This window comes from Gymnoscopelus braueri (genome assembly GCF_963280865.1).
Source record: "Gymnoscopelus braueri genome assembly, chromosome: 15".
In the NCBI taxonomy this organism is placed as follows: Eukaryota; Metazoa; Chordata; class Actinopteri; order Myctophiformes; family Myctophidae; genus Gymnoscopelus; species Gymnoscopelus braueri.
Genome location: NC_137620.1, coordinates 9,620,188 through 9,648,084, shown reverse-complemented (window position 1 = coordinate 9,648,084; position 27,897 = coordinate 9,620,188). Strand labels below are relative to the sequence as shown.

Below are 27,897 nucleotides of genomic sequence, written 5' to 3'. Positions count from 1 at the left end.
TGAAAGCAACGCATAAAAAAAAACAGACTGCTTTGTCAAGTCTTTGTCATGTACATGTTTATTCTTAGCAACCATAATGCATTTTTAGAAGATATAAAACAGTCAATTATGCTCCATCAACTCCTGCTTGGAAAACGAAACAAAAACAAAGAAACAGCTATCAACAAAGATGCGTTTAGTTACAAAATAAAAAGGAGATTAAAACACCACTGTGAACATATTACTGTAACTGTACTAGTTGTCATGGTCCTGACCAAAATATGACTTCATAAGAAATAGCAACTGGAGGAAACTTTTTTTTTTAATATCCAAAAATATTAAAAGAAATTTGCCTTCCTCCTTTTAACATCTTTTCTTTTTTCTTCCAACGATAAGCATAGCAACACATTTACTAACAGAGGAAAACAAATAAAGTGTGAAAGATGAACGCAACGACAAAGACCAAGTAGACCAGTTGCTTTTTTTTTTTGTCGTTATGGCATGGAACTTGAAGGCCATATAGTTGGGCCAATGTTTGTTTTATAGACTACAAAGAACCTTGGTTAAGATGTGTAAAAATGTCTCCATGTCTCAGAATAACTTCCTCCGTGTGAGAAGAAGCCTCATTTTAACGGTCAAAATGGGTTAAAAATTTTAAGGTTAACGTTGCCAAAGCTAACAGATTGTCAAGGGGAAAACTGTGGTGTCAAGTTGAAAATCTGCCATTATTGGCGAGTGATGAAGTATAAATTCCCGGTGAATCTCTCTGTCCAAGTGATGTCTCGTTATTTACTGAATCCGGTTGCAATACACTGTTATCACCAAAGGTTATCAAATCATAAGCGTTACGTATAAGAGTTGGCCTGCATTTTCGCTCAGGAATGTATGTTATTTCCTTCCATGTATTACATGATGCTCCCCGTTGAAACAGTGTTTTTATTACTTTATACCGATTACAAGAACAACAAGGTGATGTGGGACATAGCCATGTTCTGTCAGCAGCACTACAGTATCCATAATTACAGTAAAACAGCATCCCCTCCAGGGGTATTATTAGCTACAAAATGATACCTACACAAACTGAAGAGTTTTAAGCCCAAGTTCTAAGTTGTATACAGGAATAAAAACATAACAAGTATTTGTCGTTTAGTCTTTGCATGTACATCCAAAAACAAAAAGTAGTGGTCACTTTTATCATCTAGCCTCTTCTGTGTCATACAAGCCACACTTGTCATTAACCCAACAACCTAAATGTATTGTTTTTTTACTTCTTATCTTTAAACAGAAGCTTGACACAGCCCAAACTCCTACTGCCCCCCAACAAAAACGGCAAAACAAATGCAAAGGTGTAAATCTACCGATATCGTAACTTAAATACACAGCTGTTATTAAAACCAACAGACCTAAACTTGCAGGGGATTCAAAGTCACCAGCTTTCAGAACTTTTTTTTTTAAATAGGAGGGCAAAACTCCATTCGTGTCGATTAAACGTTACCCAAAAGGCTCGCATAAACACAGACACCTGCCTACCAAAACAAGTCTACGCCGTTTTTCTGCACAGTAAAATCCTCAGTGTTAATTTATCTCAACTGTAACCAAATATGGGTCCATTTGTACCCTCTCAGAGTTAAATTAACACCCAGGAGAATGTACAGTTTACAGTGAAAGGTCTCCAACCTTCTTTTTAAGTTGGACAAACACCTACACACTTAAACCACACATTGTCTTGTAGTCGTGGTGCGGTTTTTGTTTTGGGGAGGCACTGAGACGTGAGAGATTTGGTTTGAGAGGGGTTTGGTTGATCATGTGACTGTCACCAACTGAGAGAGGGAGAAAGAGAGATAAGAGAAAAGTAGAGAGTGGAGAAAGGGTGGCGGATCTTTTCAGAAAGAGGCAGGGTGTATGGAATGAAAAGAAACGAGAGACAAAAGAAAAGAGTTGATTGATAGACAGATGTCGTGAAAAACAAAAACGGAAACGTTACGTAAAGAGGGCATGAGGAGAAAAAAAGGGAAAAATGCAATGACAGCTGAGGAGAGCAGACTTGTTTGACTGAGACAGAAAAAAGGATGAAATGTCAAAGCGAATAATTTAGGGAGAGGTCCAAATTTCTGTATGCCAGTGTCCAGGGAGTTTTTTTTTAAGTGGTGATGATGATTGACTCAAAAACCACATCCACAGTGAAGAAAAGAGGACACCACAGGGCTTTATGGAGGTGACGTCGGTGAGAGTTCGTCACCATCTACAGGCGCCAGAGTGAATCACACCTCAGTTGACAACAGAACCACAACCACTTGTTGCCGTGTAACCAGAAAAAGAAACATTTTTTAATTCTCATTTTCAACAAAAACACATGTCATTCACCAAGATCCTCATTAACATAAACTTAACTGCAGTGAGTTCAGTTCACTGTTGGCTCAATATATTCTACATACAACATATCGTTGTTGTCGGGCAGAAACCTCTTATCTCCATATTGTAACTTTTTGTGCGTTTTTACGTAAATGAACGCCCTACTTGATCTCACACAAAAAGTATTAAAAGTAGCAGATCTGCAATCTCGAAACACGACTTGTAGATCTGCTACTTTTGCCATTTTTGAATTTAGATCCTGAAAAGTAACCGTTTTGGACATATGAGTTTTCCAGCCGACAGAGACAATACGCTGGAACCAAAGGAACTGTCAGGGTCTGGAGTTTCAAGACCCATTACTTTATAAAGAAAAAAAGACTGAACCATAAACATGTCAATAAACAACAGAACAGAAGAATAAACTGTCACAAAAAAAGGGAGAAAAAAAAACGAGAGAGAAGCAGCGAAAGAGGGAGGCAAAATACAAACCAAAAAGGCGAAGAAGAAGACGATCGTTATTTAATCCCCCGCCAAGGGATGTTAAGTAGTACTAAGAACAAAATGTCTCTGGATGATGATGTCATCAGGGGGAGGGGAGGGAGGGTGGGGGCTTTTGGGGGGGGCTGTTCCTTTTTTCTTTTCTTTTTTTAAAGTTCCTCTTTCCTTTTCAGACGATTTGATTTGCTCCCTTGCGTCCTTCAACTGTTATATCCGTGTGTCCTTCCTTCTTTGCTCCCTTCCTTCCTTACGTCCTTCCGTTCTTCTAAAGGCTGACGAAGATGATGAAGAAGGCTTCCCCCCGAGAGGGGAGGGGCGGGGTGGGAGGGGGCTTGGGGGGGTGAAGTTGCTCTTATAAGCGCCGACTAGGGGTCAGCCATCGCCCCCTTTCCTCCCGCCCACCCCCACCCAAAAATCCTTGGTAGGTAGGGGGGGCTACACACATACAAACACACGCACACACACACACACACACCTCTCTCTCTCTCCCCCCTCTGGTCAGCGTCTGATGGGGGCAACTCCACCTTGCGCCCCTCCACAACCACACCCTCTTCCCGCCCCCCAGCGGCTCCTCTCCATGAGGAGGAGCAGAGCTTAGCTTGGCTGTGCGTGAGGTCACAGGATGAGCTTGCAGTGACACAGTTCTTTGTACATTTGTCTCCTCAGCTTGGGCATGTCCAGCTGGCCGAAGCTGAACGGCTGCCCCAGTGCCAGACACTTGCAGTACTGGAAGGGAAAATGGAAAAGAAAACATTTCACATTACAGACACCATTACTGACCATCCCTCTTAAATGAGTAGTTCACCCCAAAAATTACATTTTTAGGGATGCACCGATATATCTGACAAATATTGGTATCGGGCGATATTTGCGGTTATCGGTCAATATTGGTATCAACAAAAAAAAGTTTTTACTCTAAGGTGTATATGAAATGTTATAATCATGTCATATTCAAGGGCTTTTTTTAAACTAACTCCAGTCACTTTCAGTTCAGCACAGCTGAGGGGTGTGTGTGTCACTGTCCAGCTGACGCTCGTTGACACTCATTAATGTTACTTGCATCAAGGCAATTATGTTGTGTTTCTGCAGATTCTGAACAGTTATTTCTTACAATGAAGATTTGTTTCTTTCCCTGGCACAAATGGGGGGAATAATAACACCCAAAACGAAATAAACAAATATCCGTTTCAGTATCGGCTTAATTGTTATTTTAAACATCGGTCTCGGCCAAGAATGTCCATATGGGTGCATTCCTACGTATTTTCTATCAATTACACGAAGATTCATCGAGATTTTTTTTGTTTTGGTTGCATTCCTAAGCCAATATATTGTCTCCGGTAGGGGACTCAAGGAGTCTCTTACCGAGTCCCTTATTGACTGATGACCCGGTCATCAAATTATTGGCTCAGGAATGTGACAAAAACTAAAGAATCTCCATGAATTCAATGCTTCATGGGGTGTCTCGTTGATTCTTTAACAAAAAGCCCTCAAAATTGGATAGAACACTAAGCCAAATACTTGACCCAGTCTTGCAACTACTTAGCTTAAAGCCCCATTTATACCTTGTCGTTTGCCATATAATAGCTGACGGATGTGACGCATTGTGTGGTTATAGATTGGGAATGGCTATTTTCTGCTATTATTTTTCATTTTTTGCAGACTGGCATGTGTGATATGCTACTGCAGGACATGGTGTAGTTAAATATTACTGGGAACAGTACAGACAAATGCAGATGAATATTTTGTATGCAGGAATTTGAATTATACACACTACTACCATTGACTGTCCCTCTAACAAACTGCTCATACCAATTCCAGCTCATATACAGGGATTGACACAGTTTTGAGTGACTGTGGAATAGGTTGTCTTAAAGTTGAACATAGAAAGACATACATTTTTGATAAACTAGGAAGATTATCATTATGAATCCATTTCTGAACCAAATTAACTGTTCTAAAAATAAGATCTAATTTCTATTGTATTTCTGTTGGTAAACTTCATAAATCCCATGGGGTTTTCAAAATCTCACCTGCACAACCTACTATTATGCTGTTGTTACAAATGTGTTGTTTTTAAATGTACAAATAAACAAGAAAAAAAAGAAGAAAAATAAATAAGATGCGAGACACTCACCTGTAGGACAAAGGCCCCGCAGTCACTGTCATTGTTCTGACGACCCACATTCTGGAAGGAACACACACACACACACACACACATTAGATATACACATTACAGACATGAAATGCAATAGGGGTAAAATGTTCAAATGGCAATCAATACACTATATAACCGTGTTGTGAGATTGAAATAATGTAAAAGGTTTTGTGTGTGTGTGTGATACCATTTTAAAAAAGCCTTTCCATCCGGTCAGAAAGTCTCTCTGGTCTTTCTTGATGGCCTCTGCTTGCAGATACTTGCGTATGTGCTGAAAAGGAGACGACAAACAAACTTAAATGAACAAATAAAGTACATACTTGCTTGATGGCTTCTATCTCGATATGCTGAGGCCACATAGTTGGAAGAATGAGCTCATTTTATACTAGGGGTTGGGGCAGTGTTCTGACTTCATGTAAAAAAACAAATGTGTATTTTAAGTTGGGTTTTCTTACAAGTTAAATATCGTTCAAAACATTAGTGGTCTAAGACAGTGGTTCTGAACCTTTTTAGGCCGCGACGCCCCAAAATAACCATATTTGAACTGGGGACCCCCCACCCTGACAAGCACTTGGAATTGTAGGAGTTGAGGCATTACATTTAGTTTGAGTCGTTTCCACAGATAAATATTGTGGTACACTGGTCTAGGACCCACTAATATCGGTATCGGACCCCAAAATGTTGCATGTGAATCCTCTCCAGCCCTAACGCAGGTGACAGGCTGGGGGGGGGGGGGGGTTTGATGGGTCGTTGGTTGTGGGGGGAGGTGTTGTTAGTGATAGATTAGAGGGGGGAGGTTCCCACCGACCCAAAAGCAACCTTTTTTCATGGTAAACGATGACATTAACTCATGAAAAGCGTATCCGTTTATCCTCAGTTTCATTGAAAATGTTTAGAGATGTTTAAAGAAAAGGATATTTGTGGAACAAACATTTTTGTTAATTGAAAGTGTTTTATATACACTATATAATACCCAAAACGATCTGTTTACTTATAGTTTTATTTATTTTAAATGAAATTCCATTTCCTCAACATCTGAGAAAGGGGAAAAGAAGTCTGTAGAGCCGTCTTTGCGGTCGCTCACCTTTGGACAGCGGCGGTTGAGCGTGCGCTGGGAGTCGAAGTAGGTGATGGCTTGGCGGGGGATGTCCACACTGACCAGAGACCAGTGCACCTCCAGGTGGATGGGGATCAACAACAAGTCCTTCTGGAAGATGTCCACCTGGGAGGGAGGGGGGGAGGAAGGGAGGGAGGGGACAGAAAGAGGAACAAATACACATTTGAAATATCGTTGCCGTCGGGCAGAAACCTCTTTATTTATTTATTTTCATAAATGAATGCCCTACTTGATCATACTACAGCGTCTCATAAAAAGCATCAAAAGCACCAGATCTACAAGCTCGAAACACGGCGCGAATGTAACTAAAAAGAAAAGGTCAGCTTGGACCGCTGGCGTAGCGGTCGGGGCACCTAGGCTCAATGTAGCCTGACAGCGCGTCGCGGGTTTGACTCCCGATCCTGACAGCCTTTGCTGAGTGTCACTGCCTGTCAGCCTATTGTCCTATCAATAAAGGCATAAAAGCCCCAAAAATAAATCAATCTTAAAAAGAAAAGGTCTTAAGATGGCTTAAACATTACTGATACTACATTATCAAAAGTAGCTAGAGAGGGAAAGCTTAGAATAAAACTCCTCTCTACCGATTAAAAACAAACTTAGAGAATGAATGTATGAATGTTCACTTACATTTTTCGTCCACCGTTTGACTCCTTCATAACCCTTTGTCCTCAGCTTGTCATAAAAGAAGCTGTTGAAAAAGTGAACCTGGAAGACAGAAAAAGGAACACCATTTCTCTGACTAAAGTCTCATTTATAATATCAGGCTTTAGAAAGAGGGGAGGAGAAATCTACATGTAATCTGGATTTATACAATCATATTATACAAAATAAGTAACTATAATAAACCCAGATTACACGGTAGCCTGTGCTTAACTGATTTGCACAATACTGATGCACATTTAATGTGTTTAGGACTTCCATTCGGACTTGTAAGCAACATGATATTGCATGCAATTCAATGGGCTTTATTGGCATGAGAAAACATACGTTTACATTGCCAAAGCAGAAAGCACAATACAACAATACAGCAATACAATCAAAACAAAAAATATGTACATTTGACATGTACTATGCTGAATGCACTACATGTGATTTAGGACCTCTTTAAATGACAAGATACTGATTTAAACATGCTGCCTTCTCAGGCTTTTAGTTTTCCTTTCTTTGCTTCCAATTCTTTCCTTTTGCTCCTTGAGCTGCAAACATGAAAGCCTGCATAAACAAGAGTTTAACCTCACTGTTACCTATAATTGCATTTGACAATAAAATTGATCGATTGATTGCTACAAAAAATAAGTAACTATAATCAGCCCAGATTACATTTGGGGAAATGTGTAATTACATAATATAGTTACACTGTCAAGGAAGCTTGATTTCCGGTACATGTTTTTAAAATAGGCCGCCACCCCAGAGTGCTCAGCAAGACAGTCTGGGTCTCCTTTCTGACCCCCACCCCCCTGCCCCATTCTGCTAGATACATAAACATATCCTCTGTGTGAAGCCTCTACAGCTCTTCACCTGGGCCAAGGTGAAAGACGGGATGGGTTCACCAGGGGAGGTGTTGATGGGTCGTTGAATTCAAAAGAGAGCATGTAAATTTTAGGACCACCTAAAAGAATGCGACCCAGAGACGCTCCATAACAAAGCAGTCACCCACAGAGACACGAGTGAGATGGCCCATCAACTAACTGACATTGTTGCCAAGTCTGCTTATTATAAGCGACTTAGGGCTTGTTTATCTGTAAAGTTGCTTGTAAATATTCATAGTTGCGGGTTGCGTTTGGGCTCATTTCAAGGACCCCTATATTAACACATTAACTGCCAAGACCGTAGTCCTACGGGCCGTTAAATCCAACTGTTAAGCGCCGAGACCGTAGCCCTACGGGCTGCGGTCTTTTCGCGCATGCGCGGTCCGGGTGCACTTTCGGATTTTTTTTGATCCACTTCCGTTTCCGGTTTGATGACAGGAAATAGAATTATTTGGGATCCGGTTTTCACGATCACGCCCGCCCTCGTTCTACAGACGAAACTGAAACTCAATTCTCTTCCTGTAGTTTTTTCTCCTCGCATTTCACTGTTTAACGTAATCCGCTCTAACTCAAACATGGATGCCCCGTTTGACACGTGGTTTTCACTGGGAGATACAGGGAGATCGCGCGGATGTAAACAGACTGTGTAGCGCTCAATCTTAAGGATTTTAACAAGATCTATGGCGACATGAAAAAAACAAAAAAACAACAAAAACACCTTGGCACTGGTGAGTACATTATGAGATTAGCCCTTGGCAGTGGATGTGTTAATATATATTTGTCCGCAAACATCTGAACACATTTTTTCGCCAGGGACCCCCATACAAGATTTGTGTAGTTAAAATGTTTGCAAATAGAAGATCTACAAGCTCACAACACCTCGCACAGTGAATAGGTACTTGTATGGGAGTCCCTGGCAAATAGCAGATGTTGCATGATGATAATAGTCGCTTCTTTTGGGCTTGTTTTCATAGAGCTCGCAAAATCTGGCAACACTGCCCATCAACCAACTGATTCTTGGACACAATTTACAACACAGTCACCAGACACAAAACTCTACTGGACTAAACCAACTGATAAGAAAATTCTAATAAAACCAGAGCAAATCGGAACGCTATGTATCCCTAAACAGAGAATACAGTGGCAGAATATCTGATGGTGATAGAAAATTATGGAAATCCTAGACTATGTACAGGAGGGGTAACCAACTGAAGTTGTATACACTGTTGAATGTTACCACCGCTGTTATTGTATACAAAGCACAGGGAAATGGTCGTCATTGCTGATATGCAGCTAAATGGCTATGCTTTAATGCACATTTATACACTGTATACACTTTTCCCTCTGCCCTTATTATGCCCGTTATGCTGATGTGGATACTGCTGAGGGCTTCTTGTTTTATTTTATCTTATTCTTTATTTTTACTATTGTATATAAGTGTTGTTGTAGCACAGTAATTTGTGGACATCACAAAATTGCATTTCTTTTCTTGTACCCTTATGAGTAGAGACAAATAAACCTTCTTGATTTCTGAATGTCTTGAAGCCGTCACTGTGGATCACACTACACAAACAGATTTGTCTGTTGTGGATGGAACCTTGACTGATCAGCACAGGGTGGCAGCCAGGCTAATACACAAGTCTTTTTCACCAAAATGCCACAGACAAGCACAAGGCCATCCGCTGGCAGCTTCTTTGATTCTTTTGTTTGACTTGGGGGGGTACAGCTATTTCACTCCACCCCCTCTTTTGCATAAAGTCCTATCAGAAGAACTACATCAGTATAAATACCCCACAGAAAGCAAAAAGGCCCACACACAGTACCTACATAGGGCAGGCAAGCAGTGACAACCTTTAACTTGACCATGGCTGAAGGTCCGGCGCGAAATAAATCAAAACCACATCATTTCCACCTGGAATGGGAGCATGATTATTTTTTCACGTCAGCAAATGGAGAGACCATATGCCTCATATGCCAACAGGCGGCAGCTTTGCCAAAACGTGGCGACCTGGAGCGCCATCATTCTACCATGCATGCTGAATTCAAAGACGCCTATCCACTCAGCAGCGCGTCGAGATCAAAAAGAATCGATGAGCTGAAGAGAGGACTCGGAGCACGGCAGCTGCTTTTCGCCGCGACAGAAACGTCCCTCCGAATTAGCCACATGTTGGCTCAGCGCCAGAGATCATTTACGGATGACGGTGAGATGATTAAAGAAACGCTGAATGTCGCCGCTGACACCTTGTTTTCTGACTTTCAAAACAAAGAAGAAATTAAAGCGAGGATGCAAGCCGTGCTGCTCCTGCTCGATGCGCCTACTGTAGCCAGGAGAGTGGAGTCTCTGTCCGAAGACGTATCCCAGCAAGTATTAAAAGACTTGTCTAACTGTGAATACTTTTCACTCCAGTTTGACAAGTCCACCGGTGCCACAGACACAGCCCAGCTAATTGTGTTTGTCCGAATGGTTTTCACCGATTTTACCATCAAAGAGGACTTGCTAGCCTTTATTCCGTTGAAAGAAAGGACCGGCGGCGAGGATGTGTACAATGCATTCAAGGACTACGTGCGTGAGTACAAGATCCCCATTCATAAAATCATATCAATGACAACGGACGGGGCGCCGGCGATGCTTGGCGTTCGTTCAGGATTTGTCTCATTGTGCAGAAAAGACGAAGACTTCCCGCCGTTTGTGAACTATCACTGTGTGATACATCAACAGGCACTGGCAGCTAAAGCAACCGACATGTCACATGTGGTGAATGTTGTCGTTAAAATCGTCGACTCAATTGGCGGCGCAAAAGCGCTACAGCACCGGTTATTTAGGTCTTTATTGGACGAACTGGACTCTGCATATTATGGAGATCTGAGCCTTCACGCAGACGTTAGGTGGCTCAGTCGGGGCAAGGTGCTGCAGCGTTTTCTGGATTTACTGCCAGAGATCATCACTTTTCTCAAGTCGAGCAACGAAGAGTATGAGCAGCTGTCTGACGATGCTTGGTTATTGGACTTGGGTTTCCTCACGGATCTGACAGCAAAACTCAACTATCTTAACCAACAAATGCAAGGGAAAGGCCAAGGCATTAGTCACATGCTTGGCGCAGTCGCAGCATTCAAAATGAAGCTCGGATGCTGGAGTTCTCAGATACGACGCGCAAGGCTGACACAATTCCCGAATCTTGAAAAGGTGTCACAAAACCTCACAGACAAAAGGGCTTTTCATCCTGAACGATTCTGTGCCCAGCTGGAAAAACTGACATCAGAATTTGACCGTAGATTTGTGGAGATACAAGACATGCGTCAAGTAGTTCTTTTTATAATAAACCCTTTCCTCAGTGTTGACATTGAACAGCTGTCAGTTAAAATGCAGGAGCGGTTTACATTGCCTACAGGTGTTGTTGGCAGGGAGATTGTTGAAATTCAACGTGACACTGATCTGGAGGCCAGAGCTAAGGGAAACGAGGACTTTTGGCCACTCGTGAGTAGAAAGAAGTATCCCCTGATTGTGTCTTGTGCACTTAAGCTGAATGCCTACTTTGGCTCAACTTACTTATGTGAAATGGCCTTTTCACAAATGCAAAGAATAAAATCCAAGTCTGGAACTCGTATGACTGACTCACATCTTAATGACTGCCTCAGACTGGCAATCACTAACTATCAACCAGATTTCAAAAGGCTTGCAGGTAATGTGCACTCACAGCAGTCTCATTAGGGGTGGGCTGACGGTATTGTATCTGTCATCATATCTGTCAAAAAAGTATCCTTTTGACATGGTCATGTATGCATTTTTTGGGTCAAAAAACGAAAAACAATCTAGAACAAAATATCTGTAAATCTGAATATTCATTGAACTGTGAGAACTAAATATTGTGCATTGAAACATATCTGTTATAGCAATGCATTTATTTCATGTTTTAATTTGTTTAATTAAAAAGACAAAAATCTAACCAAAGAAGTGTATTTGTTTCCTAATATTTTAGCATTGATTATACCAGTGTTTATTCTTGTTTAGACTACAACTCTTTGTGTGAATATCTACACATAAAAAATAACTGTCTTACTCATGGTTAAGAGTTTTTTTTATTACATATTGTAGTGGTAGATCTCGGCTTACATTTTGGAATAAAAAAGTGCTCTTGGTCTTGAAAAGCTTGGTTACCACTGATTCAGTGAACCGCCTCGCCATCGAGAGAGGCCACTACCGCCAGACCTGGCTCCCAAAAGAACACATGCACTGTGCAGAAAATAATGAGGTGGAAACTGCGGCAACTACCTGCCATTACAACAATTTGTGTTTCACAGGTCTCACTGAAAAACATGGTTCTTAGATAGATTTTCAACTACAACCCAACTTTCAGGCTCTCCTTAAGATTCACTTTGAATCCAGCAGGCATTTCGTTGTCCTAATGTGCATCTGTATTGTTACATCAATCATGCACGTAGCGGCATGAGCTTCAACTGGTCCACTTTTTAAGTAAATACGTTTCTCTCATTCACGTACCTTCTCTGGAACAGAGTCCATAACCAGGTCTCCATACATGTTCATGACCTTGAACGACACAAGCAGACTGTCAGCAGATGTGGCACAAAGTTATGGCCTCAAAATAAATACAGTCATGTTTCTAACAATGTAGTGATAAAGGAATGAATGGTCTCAAAACAAATACAATGTTTCTAATAAAGCACATGGGCTAGGAATCAGATGGGACATTTTGTGTGAAATCTGTTAACCCATTCAATCCGGGGATGCATCTCTGTCTTTAGATTTCTTTGAGCTATACAAAAATAGCAGATATACAAGCTCATAGCGTGGCACCGAGTGCCACGCTATGAGCTTGTAGATCTGCTTTTTTTTTTTTTAATCATGAAAATGTGTGCAAATCTTTGAACATATATATTTTTTTAAAGCGAACATTTGTAACTCAAATCTTTGCTTCTGGGGGATATAATGGGGGGGAGACAAATGTCTTCTAAATCCTAACAGTTTTCTGAAAAACATATGTTTCTATATCAGTGGTGCTCAAACTTTTTCATGTCAAGGACCCCCAAAATTATATGTATTTGGGCACCCATCTCAAAATATTTTGTTCCAGGGACCCCAAGAAGCAAAGACTTGAGTTAAAAATGTTTAAAAAAATACATATTCAAAGATTTGCACAAATGTTCAAGATTTTTCCCAAAAATAGCAGATCTACAAGCTCATAGCGCGACACTATGAGCTTGTAGATCTGCAATTTTTGAATAGCCAAAGTGTAAAATAATGCTTTTTTAGCTCAAATCAAAAAGTGACATAGATGTGTTCCAGTTCTTAATGGGTTAATGTGTTCCCTTTTCGCTGCACAGTTACAGACACAGCAAAGTGAGCGTCGTCATGTCTGGTTGTACCTGGTCGTTGAGCCAGTTCTGTCCGTAGAGCGTGCTCAGGTCGTCCATGGTCAGGACGTGGCGTTTGTAGTTGACGCGGAACGTCCGCACGAGCGCCGTGCCCGACGAACGCTGAAAGGACTGGATTAGATGTTGCACCACCGCTTTCCTGGGGAGAAGAGAGATGAAATGTTATATTTTTGCAGGACCATATTGGTAAGTGTTTCATTACGCTTGAATGCGTTATCGTGGGTTTAAGTTATATTGTTATTTTACTTGTATATCTTTTACCAAAATCAAATCAAATTAACCGCAAATTAAATTAAATAAACTGTATTTTACAGTTTACTGTATTTTTGAATAGTCCCATTCTAATCCAGGAGGATAGCTTTCTTCACATTCCCTGGCATCTCCATTTTGGGCAGATTGTTATGGTAAAAATTCTTCAACATAGGCTAAGCCTATATGCTTATTTCATACAGGTCATATGCTAGTGTTGCGCACCAAAAATAGCCTATCTAAGCACACAATACATTACACGTTGTAAGCTTGTAGATTGCTATTAAACCCAACTATATTATAAGGCGAGCAAAGTGTTGAGATTCTGCCATTAAGATCCTGCTGGTCTAAAATTAGAAGCACCACCTCATAAGGAGGAATGTGTATAAAGTCTTCCAATGAAGAATGGAAGAGTTTACATTCCACAGAGCATAAACGCCGGAGCACTTATGCTCATTGAAAGACAGCCCTACATGGAGATATGACCCCATGCCCACTGGCTTCAAGTCAGTCTTGTCCAGCCTGTTTAAGGAATACAGGTACTATTGATACGCAAACACTTTGTCATAAATCACCTTTAGTAGTAGTGTTTGTGTGGCAAAACATGGAGCAAAGCGCAATCAAGCAATGCTTAAATGGAATGACCGCATTGATTTATATTAAGTAGACAATACATTCAAATAACTTGCTACTGTTGTCAACATTGTTCTTGGTGCTGGGTCCAAATGAAATCCACTTTTGCACAGAAGAATACCTCATCTCTAATAGCCCAACATGTAAAATGTATATATTATTTTTTTAAATAATTTGTTGTATGATTGTGTCACAGGGTTAACAGAACCGGTCTAGTATCTACATGTTTACCACGACACGTTGTGAAACATTATTTTATTTTTGCCTATAATGACATGCCCAAAATAGCGAAACCAGGTCTAAATGTGGTTAGCACATGAAACCACAGGCGAGAAGTGAAAAGTGTGAACACGCCCTGAGGTGTAAGAAGAAGTTTCACAGTTCATATAGAAAAGCAGAAACCGTGGCCGCAATCGTGACATAACCAATCGTATGTTTTGGGCCAACTTCTGGAAGGGGGGGAGGGGGGGGGGATTAGAGAACAGGAAAGACTATAAAAGTTCTACCTGGAGGCCTTCGCACACAATTCCCAATTTAGGTATTTAGTAGACACCAAAGCGACTTACACCAGAGCGATTTACACCACACCAGTAGACAACACTGCATCCTTTTTGCTCCACGGTGCTCCAAAAGTTTCGCATCTTACTGAGTATACTACGGCCGTAACCACTTTCAACTTGGCATCTTCAAAAATAGCGGCTAAAGTTGACATCACATCACAGTGCATGGTCACCTTCAGAGTGAGGACTGTGTACTTGTAAAACTGTGTGACACACACACACACACACACACACACACACACACACACACACACTCTAACCTGTGTGGCTGTGAGAAGTTCTCGTTGAAGATGTCTTGCAGTTTCACCACTACGTCGTCGACGTGGATGGGGATCAGACTGCCGTACTGCTGTAAGGACTCCTCCAGAATACCTGCACACACCAGGACAGTGAACAGGAATTAACCAACAGAATACCAGCACACACCAGGACAGTGAACAGGAATTAACAGACAGAATACCAGCACACACCAGGACAGTGAACAGAATGAATAGACAGAACGAACAGCCACAAACTGATTGTCAATGACTGCGCTTAGTGTTCATGCACTTTGCATTGCCTTTGTGATGTCTTAAGAGCTATATATGCTATATATATATATATTATAGGTAATTGCAATGATGTCCGAATTACTCTAGTGGCCAAACCGGTGTGCAATCTGCTTCAAATAAATGTATTGAAACCCTAACCCGTGGAGGTGGATTGTAGTTTTACCATTTACCGTGTGCATTTCACACATTGTTACAACTAATCTCAATGTAGGACAAATAACACCTTCAATTTGTACAATAATGTAATGTTTAAAATGAAATCTATAATATTACACTGGATAATCCACACATTGGCAAAGAACAGAAGGGCACAGTTCGGTGAAATCCATGGAGGTGAAGACTTTTACGAGTCATTACACGAGAAGAATTGTGTGTAACACATTCACATCAGAGAGAGAGAGAGATAGAGAGTGTGTGTGTGTCTACACACCAGTCACACAGCTCATGTGTTCCTCGGTGAGGGCGATCTCGGCGGGCTTCTCCCTGACGGCGGGGTAGGAGGAGGAGCTCTCCACCTCCCTGCGTCCTCCTCTCTGTCCCCGGCTCTCCTCCTGACAACCGTTCAGCAGCTCATCTGCAAGGAGGTGACACGTAGACACACAGTGTTAATTTAACTCTCAAGAGTATACAAACAGAATATGTGTGTCTGCTATATAAAAAAGAACATGTATAGATTTATTAACACTTTGCTTCTGGGGGATCCCTGGAACAACATATTTTGAGATGGGGGGGTGGGGGGGGGGGGGGTCGAGGGGGAGAATCCCCCAGAAGCAAAGATTTGAGTTACAAATGCTTTAAAAACATATTGCACACATTTTCACAATTTAAAAAACAAATAGGATATCTACAAGCTCATAGTGCGGCACTCGGTGCCGCACTATGAGTTTGCATATCTACTATTTTTAAATAGTACCAAAAATACCAAAGAAATCTTAAAATGACACGGATGCGTTCCCAGTCTTATCGGGTTAACTTGTTGAGTGTAGCGTCATCGTCTCCTACCTCTCTCGGAGCCGCTGAGACTGTCGTCGTCGTCCTCCGGCGACAGCCGGTACCGTTGCTTGCCCCTCCTATGCTGCTTGACCCTGGTGGGGGTCCAGGGGGAGTCCTTCCTGGTGGTGGACGCCGCCCTCCTCCGGTGGCCTCGAGTCCCTGCCCACTGGGCACGCTGACGCCAGCTCTTCCAGTTCTGTGACAGCCGGTAGCGCAGGCGCCACTGCGTCTGGAACCGCCGCTGGCGCAGGATCCGGAACCCGTTGAACCGCCTCGGCCTGGAGGCGCTGAAGGCCCGGGACACCGACGATGACGACAGCGCCGCCACCACCTCGGCGCGTGGGTCGCAGTAGTCTTCCTCCTCGTCGATGTTGATGTGGCCGTCGCTTTGGGCTGTGTCAACGATTATGACATTTTACGTGACGATTAATTGTCACAAATAATTTGCGATTAACGATTTAATTGTTTTTCTGTCGTTATGACTAAAAATTACATTTCTGCTTGGCTTTTAGACTTTGAAGTTGCACATGGTCAGATAACCTGAATATCTCTGCTGTCCGGCAGAAACCAGCTAACTCCAAAATGTTCCATTTTTCAGGAAATGAAAAAAAGTGGAATTAGAGGTCCATTCAGCTGCTCTTATCAAACCTCCTAGCTCACAATGAGGTTGGAGGTCAAAATGGGGTGGAGCCTGGAGTCAGCAAAACCAGCTAACTCCACCTGGTTAACCTGGAGTTAGCTGGTTTAGCAGAAGTATCTTTTTTTACCAACACACAGACATAAAGGGTGTTTAATGGCCCCGATTTATGAAAAAAAAAGCAAAAGCGTCAAAATGGAGTTAAATGGTTTCTGCTGGACAGCAACGATATACAAAATAATATTTTTCAACATGGAAACGATTTTGACGATTATGCAAAAATAAATGCAATTATCTCAAATAATTGTGACAGGCGGCCTACCGACGCTCTGGTTCTGCTGGACGCTGGCGTGGTGGTGGTGATGATGGTGGTGGTGGTGAGGCTGACCATGATGAGGCTGGGGGAGGGCGGGCTGGCTGGACTGCGGCGCCGCGGGGAAGTCGGGAACCTCCCACTCCAGCTCCACGTCTTCCTCCTCGCCTTCCTCCGCTTCCTCCTCCCCCTCCACCCAGCCCTCTTCCTCCTCCTCTTCCTCATCCTCTGCCTCCATGTCGTTCATCATGGCCTCCCCCTCCTCGTCGGCGATCTCCTCCATCCCGCCGATGCCGCCCTCCTCCTCCTCCTCCTCCTCTTCCTCCTCGATGTACTCGCCCATCCATACCTTGTCCTTCTGGCCCAGCTTGATGTGCATGGGGCTGGGCACGCTGTGGCCCGACGCGGGGTCTATGAGGTGGTCCCCGGGCAGCCCTCCTGCACACACACACACACACACACACACACACAGGATTACATAAGAACACAGTTGTTGTGTTTGCGCTATTTAAAAAAAGTGGAAAAAAGTATAATGCTCGCCTATATAATGATCATAAAACAAAATATATATAGTAAGTATACTGTAGAGGTTTCAACACTTTCATCCCCTTATAGAGATCCTATAGTCTTAATTTATGCTCTGTCGCACGACGGTGTTCGTGCGTCGAAAATACCAGGAGCCCAAAATCGACATTTAGCTCTCGACTGCTTTTAACCACAAACCACTATTTTGTTTTATGTCGACCTTGACTGAACTCCTGGTTCTACAGTAAGCAACCATCATTACGCAGCAATTATCATTTCTAAATCATCCAGTTGTTTAAGTGTCTGGTTACTGTACAGTACGTCTTCTTGTGTGTTCCTTCAGCTTTGGAGGATACAGATCCAGCTGTTGATAATTATTTGATTAGAACAGCCTCACCATACGCCAGATGTGTGTAACATTTGTATCCGTGCTATGAATCTGGATAGAAACAACATGCCTGCTTAGTTGGCGATAATGGAACTTCAGATTTAAGCCTATTTAAACAGAGTTGTGCGCGGGTGTTACACACCATGAAAATAGCCGAAAGACAAGCTCACGTGAGAGACAGCATGACACGTTGTGAGCTTGTAGATCGGCTAATTTTAGTGCCCGACACGGGCGCGCACCCAACTCCTAGATCGGCTAATTTTGGTGCTTGACACGGGCGCGCACCCAACTCCGGCATTAGCTGAACTAATATGAATGGCAAGGGGTATTTCCGCAAGGCATTGACGAGGGTTAAGAATTCGAAATAAAACAGGTGATGAGTATTGTGTATCCCTGTCGCTGAGTGCCGTGTCCGTGCATTCCTTGAACAATGCATGTGCCAAGATTTCCTTCAGCTCAACAAAGATAATTGTCTTTGGTGGTTAAGGATCGTTCCTTAGTTGAGCCAAGCAAACATCTTGGTGTAATTATGGATTAACCTTTAATAGCCACATCAAGGAAACAACAAAACATCAAGCTTATTATCATCATCTTAGAAATAGAGCAAGAATTACACGATTCACTCATAGACGTGGAAAAACATGTGTTTTCATATGCAGGTTAGACTCTCAGATCTGACAGCTATATGCTCTTTCAGAATGCAGCTGCTTAAGAGTTCTAACAACCACCAACAAAGCTGAGCAACACATTACACTCATTCTCAGGTCTCTGCACCGAGTCATCTAATGATCGCTGCTTATCTTGAGTCACTCAATGATATAGAGCCAACATTTAGAGCCAAAATACAACCGACTTGCTTCCATGACCCTCCAGACATCTCAGGTCATCTGGGACCGCTCTGCTAGCTTTTCCCAGAGTTAGAAGAACAAAACATGGCGAGGCAGAATAATGTAGTTGCAACAAACCTCTCTAGAGAATCTTTTATTATGGCACACATGAAGTAGTTCTGCAGGAGCTGCCTCGCAGTCCCAATTAAAACAACTTTTCTCCACTTTGTTTATTAATTTCTCAGCCTATTTATAATTTACATATTCATTTCACTTGGCAAGTAGGTCAAGTTGAGCTGCTTGAGTTCATGACTCGACCTCGCTGTCCAAGGTTGTGAGTTTGAGCCCTGTGACGCAGCACAAACTATGCTATACTCCTGGATTTACACTACATGCGACCGTCTGGAAAACAGAAGGTTCGCGGTTTGTGCGCAGTCTATGTGTCTCTAGAGGTGTCCCTGACCACGTCACTTCAGCCCGTCCTGGAGGAGATGGCCAAGTAAGAATTGTTTTATACTTTATTGTGTGCTGGTTTCATAGACTGTAAATCCATGGTTCTCAAAAAGGTCCTTGAGGGAGTTCCAGGGGGTACCCAGCTAAATAATGGATAGTTAGGAACCAAATGGACCCTTATGGGTCTGTAACTCTGACAGTATACAAATGGAACCAATTTGTACCAAATTGGTTCCATTTGTACACTCCGAGTTAAATTAACATTGATTTTACAATATAAATTGGGGTCCCAGAGATGTCATTAAAAGGGGGTCCGTGGCCTAATGCATGTCAAACTGGGGGGGGTCCTTGAAATGAAAATGGTTGAGAATCACTGCTAGAGACAAAAGTCTTCTCGTGGGGGTCCCTGGCATATCTTTTCAAATGGGGGTTCGCGGGCTAATAAGTGTCAAGTTGGGGGTCCTTGTCATTAAAAGGTTTGAGAACCACTGCTGTAAATAATACCTTTTCAGCACTTGACACAAGTTACATTCAAACACAGACGGCGGAGGCAGCCATGCACCAGGTCATCTGCAGCAGTTAGGGGGGGTTTAGTGCCTTGCTCAAGGACATCACCACAACATGCAGCCAGGAGGAGGAGCTGGGGATCGAACTGGGAACCTTCTGATTCCAAAGACAGACCACTCTAGCACCATATAAAGCAATAGTAGTGATCCACCAAGTCTCATCCCCGGGGGGGTTCTGTATTCTGAGCCGTAGTAACCACCACTTGTTCGGGTCAACATTAGACCCAGATGAAAGAGCTGGAATAAAACTAGCAGTGGTCTGGGAACCACTGCACTGACCTAAAGTGAATGCCTCTTGTGATGAAGATGGTGAGCTTTATTGTTGGCAAACGGACAGCCGAACTGTCTCACAAATGTCTCTTTCCATGCAATGCACACTTTACGTTGTGGAGTTGAAATAAAAAATCATCTCATAAGCAGAGCTGACTGAGTTTTGTTTGGATAAGTGGGATAATAATTAATATGTCCCTTGTCCTAGCTAAACTGTCACAATTGTGAGGAGTTTACTGTATACTGGTTACACCAGTGGACGCCTGGGGATCCCCGGACCCCATTTTGAAAACCAATGGCTTACACTCAGCGCTTCAGACGAGAAGAACACGCAGACCTTCAGAACAGAACAGCGAATCTCACAGGACATTGAGGACATGTCCTCCCACAGGAGGACATAAGGACATTTTCACACGCCATCATGAACAGCATCCCCTTGCTAGAGGAGAGGGGACAGATCCATCTACCCCGGTGGATCACTGAGTAAAGAGCGCATGCTGCACAACACATAAATTAGGCTACAAAATGTCCCTCAGCTGAGCTGACCCTGGTTCAAAACTGACAAGAGCACTGTAGGAGAAAGCGGTTTAAATGCCCCCCAAAATAATTGAATAATGTGGATCCACACATAGGAACAGCGTGGCTCCAATGTGGATCTCAGACATTTCAGGTGACCAGCCTGTTCCATCAGTCGTCTATGACATATCTATCTATGTATGACTCCAAATTTTGGCACGGTTTCAGCCTGATCACAGCCCCTTTGACTAAGGTTATCAAATTAAAAGGATAACAAGTATTAAAAGTATATCGCCTCCATCGAGTGGAAACCTCATATGTCGCCTGAGGAAGTTCACCGAGCTCCAAACGCATTTTGTACCAGCGTGTTATAATATGTAGTCTTCTGTATGCACCAATATTGAATTATGTGCTGTCGTTTCTCTTTTAAACCACACATACAAGTTTCACTTTTTGCAAGCGAGGAGGACTGTCCAATATGTTGTCTTTTTGTTTCTAAAGAATACACATGCAGCTATTCTTATCTTGGCATGTGTATCAAGTCCTCTACTGCCTGAAGAGAAGAAGGTCCTTGACCGAAACATTGCCTAGTAAATTGTATCTTTATCCAGCCAGGGCATCAGACAGTGTGTGTGTGTCCTGGATTAACCACATGAACCCTAGCGTCCTTATTCAGAAATAGCCGATCTACTGCTGATTGTAACTTGGCCGTTTTCAGAGAAGAGATCTGGTGTAGTAGAGAGAAAATAAAGGAGGCCGCCTAGTCAGTATAGGCCCCTGGGGGACTCTGGTCAACTAAATAGGGTTTAAGTGGTTAAATTATATGCGTCTAGTCCACCAACACACACCTGTCTGTCACAAAGATTTTTACTCAAGAGTGTAAGACCTTTGAAGCCCTCTATACTGTAAACTGTTGGCTTCTACTGGGTCAGATGAATGTTAGTCGTAACAACAGTTGCATAGCAGAACATGCAATCAGCAAAAAAAAACACAACATTGTACCATACAAGCAATGGCAACATTTGACCAAAACTCACAACAATTTGATTGCATCAAGCATTTCCTCATGTACATAACAGAGACCGTGTGGTACAGGTCTTCTAGTGTTTTGCAGACACCATTCTAGACATGACACAAGGTATGGCCAGAACAGTTTTTGTCAACAATCTCCATACTGTAATATGGGTCTTCACAAAAGGATAAAAGAATTTCTGTGTTTACAGGCGCTGTGCCTCAGAGGTGAATTGTAAATAAATATGATCCAGAATCACTATTTGAACTTTTCTTTTGACTATTATGTCTCCGGTGAGCTCAAAAATGTTTTTTTTTACAATGCATTTTTATTGATGCAACAACAGTGGCTTCTATTTCAAAGTGAAACTTTCCAGGAAGAGAAAAGGTTGTGGTTTCTATTAGCTTGGAATCCCATTCCCCACCAATGATGTCACTGGTAGGCAGGTTTCTTAATCCATTAAGACCGGGAACGCATCTGTGTCATTTTAAGATCTCTTTGGCTATTCAAAAATAGCAGATAGATCTGCTATTTCTTTTTCACGAAAAATCCTGGAAGATTTGTGCATAACACACTATACGCTTGTATATCTGCAATTTTTTCAATAGCCAAAGAAATCTTAAAATGGCACAGATACGTTCCCGGATTGAATGGGTTAACTAACTGTCCACATCCTACCTCTTGGAACTAGTCGCAAAAAAAACTGTTTTAAGGCCAGTCCACACCGATGCAACTCCTCGCAACTGCCATTGGGGATAATGGTTGCAAGTAGTTGCAAATAGTTGCAAGGAGTTGCTTTGGTGTGGACTGGCCTTAACACATTCCATGCCAGAGTTTAATCTCATAATGTACTCACCAGTGCCAGCGTTTTATTGTTGTTTTTTTGTTTTTTTTCATGTCGCCACAGACCTCGCTAAATAAGTTAAAAGTGCGCGTTCATTTGGTTCTAAACACACAGCGGATCTGTGAGAAACGGCCAGCGAAAATAGTTTCCAAATCCGAGCCGCCATCTTGAAGATACAGTGGATCAACGCTAAACAGTGATCAGCGAGGAGAAAAACAACAACCGAGAAAATTTAAACAGGATCCCAGACAGGAAGCGGATACGATCGAAAAAACCGGAACCCGAATAATTCTGAAACGGAAATGGATCAAAAAAATTCGGAAAGTGCCCCTGGGGCAATTTCAATGGGAATCGGCGGTTCGCGTAGATCTACGCGACTGGCACGCTGCGGCTTTAAATAGGTTCGCGTAGATCTACGCGACTGGCATTCAATGTGTTAAGGCACAGTGAGTGAGCAGACATAAATGGTGCCATCTTTATAATGAGCATTAGTGAGGACCAATTAGATGAAGACAATAGACCATATTCACACGGCGGCCATATTGGAATTTAACATTGAAAGTGCCGCCACCCGGGGTGGCTACTTTCATTGACTTCATAGAAACATGGCCGGCGTGTGAATATGGTCTATAGTGAAAATAGTTGCAGTGTTCCTTTAAGATAACACTGACAGTATACAACATTTGTAACCAAATGGACCCGTAACGGATCATTTGGTTGCATTTGTGTAAATTGTTCAGAAAGATAAATGAACACTGAGGATTTCACAAAAAGTAAAATCAAGCTTTTTTTTACACCTTCAAGAGTTACATTAACAGTCTGAATTGTATTGTGTGTCATGGATTAGTGCAGTGGTTCTCAAACTGTGGGTCGAGACCCCCAGATGATTTGTCGGGGGGTCCCCGGATTAGCTTAATGTGCAAAATGCTTTTCTCACTCAACAGACCAACATACAGCAAGTGTATACAGGGCATCTGCACATTTCTGAAGTGACAATTTAAAGGGGAAATCCACCCATTTTCAATATTTAACTATGTCATTAATATAGCATAAAGGAGTTGTGTGGAAATAAGAAAAAATTAAAAAAAAAATTAACATTGCAAAAAAATTTAACATTGCAAAAAAATTAACATTGCAAATTACACTGTGATGACTCATCATGGTGTAATTTGCAATGTTAATTTTTTTGCAATGTTAAATTTTTTTGCAATGTTAATTTTTTTTTAAATTTTTTCTTATTTCCACACAACTCCTTTATGCTATATTAATGACATAGTTAAATATTGAAAATGGGTGGATTTCCCCTTTAAGGACTTTTAATACCTCTAAAATGAAAAGTATTAATACGACCATTACTGCGTCAAAAGTAATCAACAAACTATACTATAATAAAATGGACAAACATTGGCCAAATTGTCAAATATTACCTAAGAAAGAGGCAAACATTTTGAAAATAGATGATTTTGTGGAACTGAGTGAAACTAAATTTTATGCCTCAATTGCTACAATTCCAAGTGCTTGTCAGGGTGGTGGGGCGGTCGCCAGTTCAAATGATTATTCTGAGGGGGGGGGGGGGTTGAGAACCACTGGATGAGTGCTCAGAGTAGGGGTGGCCCACCTCCTCCGGTGTCCTCCTGGCCCACGGCGGTGAGGCCCAGGTCCCCCTGCCAGCGGGTCTGGGCCAGGCTGCCACCGCTGTCTCTCATGGTCCACGGGCACCCCACAACCTGCGCCAGCTCGTCGCCTGCCAAACAAACAAACAAACCAAAAAGCCTTTTTTTATTAAAGCTACAAAGCCATACTGAGTGTTCATTTAACCCATTCAATCCGGGAACACATCTGTGTCATTTTTTTGATTTCTTTGGCTATTAAAAAATAGCAGATATACAAGCTCATGGCGTGGGAGCTTGCGTGAGATAGGGGTCCGCGGCCAAATACATATGTAAAAATGTTTTAATTCTGCTTCTAACTGACATTGTTATGTAATGGGTATCAATGCAATTTAGGGCAGCAGCTATCGATTGTTTTCTTGGCAATTATTCTATCCGTTACTTTTTTGATTCATCAAATAATGGAGCAAATTGTTTATATTTTGTCTTCTTTATTTATTTATGTATAATTACCCAAATAATTGATAAACCACTTAAGCATTACTTTATGCTTTGTTGCACAATGGTGTTGTAGTAGTTTAACCCATTAATACCTGGAACGCATCTGTGTCACTTTAGATTTCTTTGGCTATTCAAAAATAGCAGATATACAAGCTCATAGCGCGGCACCGAGTGCCGTGCTATGAACTTGTAGATCTGCTATTTTTGAAAAAAAAAAAAAGAATCGTCTCAGGTCTTAATGGGTTAAATAGCACATCTACAATTTTAGATCTTATGATTGATAAATTTGAACTACTGTGACATTTTTTCTTTTTTAGCTTTTCGCCTATATTGACATGCCCAAAATAGGGACGATTACGATTTTATTTGATGAAATTGCCAAAAGGAAATTATTATAAATCGGTTAATTCGATTAGTTAAATTGACAGTTGCACCTACATTAGAATTTGGTCTTTTAGCAGACTCTCTTACCCAGAGTGCGAGGTTACAGTAAGTAAATAGCATGAACCGCAGCATTTTGTGTGAATCTACATAATATGTAGAGACAGTGATCCCTGCCCTGGGTCATGGAGTCAGGGCAAAACCAGAAGCTGTTTGTCTTTCCACGTCAGCAGCATTGTTAATGTAATAACTGAAAACAGTGAAAGACTCCAGAGCTAGACTTGTATTACCCGAGGCGTGAGGCTCATTAGACACAGCACAGCCACTCAGCCAGTGTCATACCAACCAAACACTATAGTTAAACATGACAGGTCATCAACTGACTTTGACACTGTGTGTCAACTAGGGGTGAAACTGTTAAATCAAATAATTGACAGACAGAAAATGTATCAAACTAATTGTTTAATAGCGATAATAAAATAACTGTGGTTACTGCATAATAACGCACACGATAGCCTTTATACAGTGATGTAAAGTAAGTACATGTACTAAAGTACAGTACTTAAGTACAATTTTGATTACAAAACCACTTCAGGACACATACACACACACACACACACACATATATATATATATATATATACACACACACACACACACACAATTTGAAAATAGCCAATCTACAAGCTCACAACGCGTCAATGCGTTGTGAGCTTGTAGATCTGCTAGCCTATTTAGATTATAAGGATTTTTATACATTTTAAAACTTGTGAAATGGGACCTTCTGCATAATGAGTGTTTCTACTTTTGATACTTAAGTACATTTTAATGCCAATACTTTTGTACTCTTACTCAAGTACATTTTTTATACAGAACGTTATACAATAGGGTAATGATACTGTTAGTATAATATGCGAGTACTTCTTCCATCACAGTGCCATTATTTTAAAAGCCAGTGCACGACAAAAGCAATGCAACCTGGCCTGATGCACCAAATAGCAACTACCAAAAGCTTCCAAAAACGATTGCCGTGATATTCCTTCCTGTTGCCATGTGCAGCTGCACACCACTGTCTGTCTCTTATCTTTTGCTTTAGCATCATGCTAGCTAGCAAGGTAGGAGGCTTGGTGTATTTACTGGGTCTTGCAGAGAATTCCAGGAACTAGGATTCTGTAACAAATACACCTAAACTGAACTCAAATAATGCAGCTGCACTGTCTCTGTTCATTTTTGCTTTAGCATCATGCTAGCTAGCTTTAGGAGGTTTAGTGTATTTAACTGGGATGGATTAGATCATCTTGCAGAGAAATCCCAGGAACAAGGATTAGGAGGATTCTGCAAATACACCTAAACTGAACTCAATGAATGCAGCTGCACTGTCTTAACGTTATTTTATTTTTTGCTTTAGCATCATGCTAGCTAGCTTTAGGGGGTTTAGTGTATTTGGTGGGGAGGGAGTACATCATCTTGCAGAGAATTCTAGGAACTTAGATTTGGAGGGAGGATTCTGCAAAAATACACCAAACTGAGATCAATTAATGATATTTATTTTTGCTTTAGCATCATGCTAGCTACCTAGATAGGTAGGCTGCTTATAGTGTATTTACTGGGTCTTTTTTTTACAGAGAATTCCAGGAACTAAAAGATTAGGGAGGAATCTGCAACGAATACACCCAAACTGAGATCAATTAATGCATGGCGCTCTGCTTAATTAATGTCTGATCGATGTATTGACCCCCCCCCCCTCTCTCAACCTAAGTCCATCCATGATGGAGATGATGAGAGGAATGATGCAGATGGTGCCTCCTACCTCTCCTGAGAGAGGCTAAAGCTAAAGCCCCCCTCCCCTCAAAATTAATTTAACGTGCACATAATGTGTGTTAATACGTCATCTACGCATAGAAAAAAAAAACACAAGTCAACAATTAACGCATTTATGGATACAATTTCACGCCACAAATTAGATGGATAGCAGTGCTTAACCTGGCTAGCTCGTACTGTTAGCCCCCCAGTCGTTAAGCTAGTTTTTAGGCTAACTAGCTTAAACTGGAGGCTAACTAACACAGCTAACGGGCTAACGCAGGACGACAAAGCACAACAAAGCGCTTAAACTCACCGTTAACCTGCAGTTTTGGACGAATGTCGTGTCCAATAAAGGCCAAAGCAGCGAGAAAAGGCGGTTATATAGGACTAATTTATTGTTGTTGTTGGATGCTAACGGTGCTAATGCTAACCGCTCCTCATTGAATGGAGAGTCAGGTGTAACCTCTTTCTCTCTCGCTCTATCTCTCTCTCTCTAGCGTTGCCATGTCTGCTTATTATAAGCGACTCTGGGCTTGTTTTTCTGTCAAGTTGCTTGTAAATATTGGTCGTTGCAGTTTTTTGGGCTTGTTTCTAAAGTGCAGTTGTTTATTTGGACTTGTTTCTAAAATGTAGTTGCTTATTTGGGCTTGTTTCTAAAGTGTAGTTGGACTTGTTTCTAAAATGTAGTTGCTTATTTGGACTTGTTTCTAAAATGTAGTTGCTTATTTGGACTTGTTTCTAAAGTGTAGTTGCTTATTTGGACTTGTTTCTAAAGTGTAGTAGCTTATTTGGACTTGTTTCTAAAGTGTAGTTGTTTATTTGGGCTTGTTTCTAAAGTGTAGTTGCTTATTTGGGCTTGTTTCTAAAATGTAGTTGCTTGGGCTTGTTTCTAAAGTGTAGTTGCTTATTTGGGCTTGTTTCTAAAGTGTAGTTGCTTGGGCTTGTTTCTAAAGTGTAGTTGCTTATTTGGGCTTGTTTCTAAAGTGTAGTTGCTTATTTGGGCTTGTTTCCAATTTTCTTAATTATTAACCAGTGGTTCTCAAATATTTTCACGAAAATGTAAAATCTACAGTATATTTTGTGCCAGAGGGAGCATTTCTTTTGTTGTTTAAATTTTTTTTTTTTTAAAACGTTTTTGCAAGAGTTGTTGAAAAAAAACAAAGCAGTTCTGTAAGCTGACGTTGTGAGCTTGTAGATCGGCTTTTTTCAAATAGCCTATGCACCGGGTAAGTAAAGTGCTCATG

At 41.6% G+C, this 27,897-nt stretch overlaps 2 protein-coding genes across 2 annotated transcripts in view; both read right to left on the bottom strand.

Annotated features, from left to right (window-relative positions):
* Positions 1-27,897, bottom strand: part of sh3tc1 (SH3 domain and tetratricopeptide repeats 1) — a 254,841-nt gene that overhangs the window by 70,137 nt on the left and 156,807 nt on the right. The window lies entirely within an intron of this gene.
* On the bottom strand, positions 38-27,124 carry LOC308102431 (uncharacterized protein). The gene is made up of 13 exons (XM_080452143.1): positions 26,967-27,124; positions 23,977-24,102; positions 16,967-17,395; positions 16,017-16,400; positions 15,445-15,588; positions 14,724-14,835; positions 13,013-13,160; positions 12,129-12,176; positions 6,729-6,806; positions 6,069-6,206; positions 5,172-5,255; positions 4,964-5,014; positions 38-3,555 (listed from the first exon to the last, which is right to left on the bottom strand). Exons 2-13 carry the CDS (start codon positions 24,062-24,064, stop codon positions 3,445-3,447), a joined length of 1,815 nt encoding a protein of 604 aa, XP_080308269.1. The 5' UTR covers positions 24,065-24,102; positions 26,967-27,124; the 3' UTR covers positions 38-3,444.

Excerpts from the sequence above, each read along its gene's own strand:
- LOC308102431 (XM_080452143.1), bottom strand. The coding sequence starts at position 24,064 with ATGAGAGACAGCGGTGGCAGCCTGGCCCAGACCCGCTGGCAGGGGGAC. Across the intron at positions 6,807-12,128 it reads TGGACTCTGTTCCAGAGAAG|GTTCACTTTTTCAACAGCTT; the intron begins GTACGTGAATGA and ends TCTGTCTTCCAG. Across the intron at positions 3,556-4,963 it reads GCGGGGCCTTTGTCCTACAG|TACTGCAAGTGTCTGGCACT; the intron begins GTGAGTGTCTCG and ends TTTCCCTTCCAG.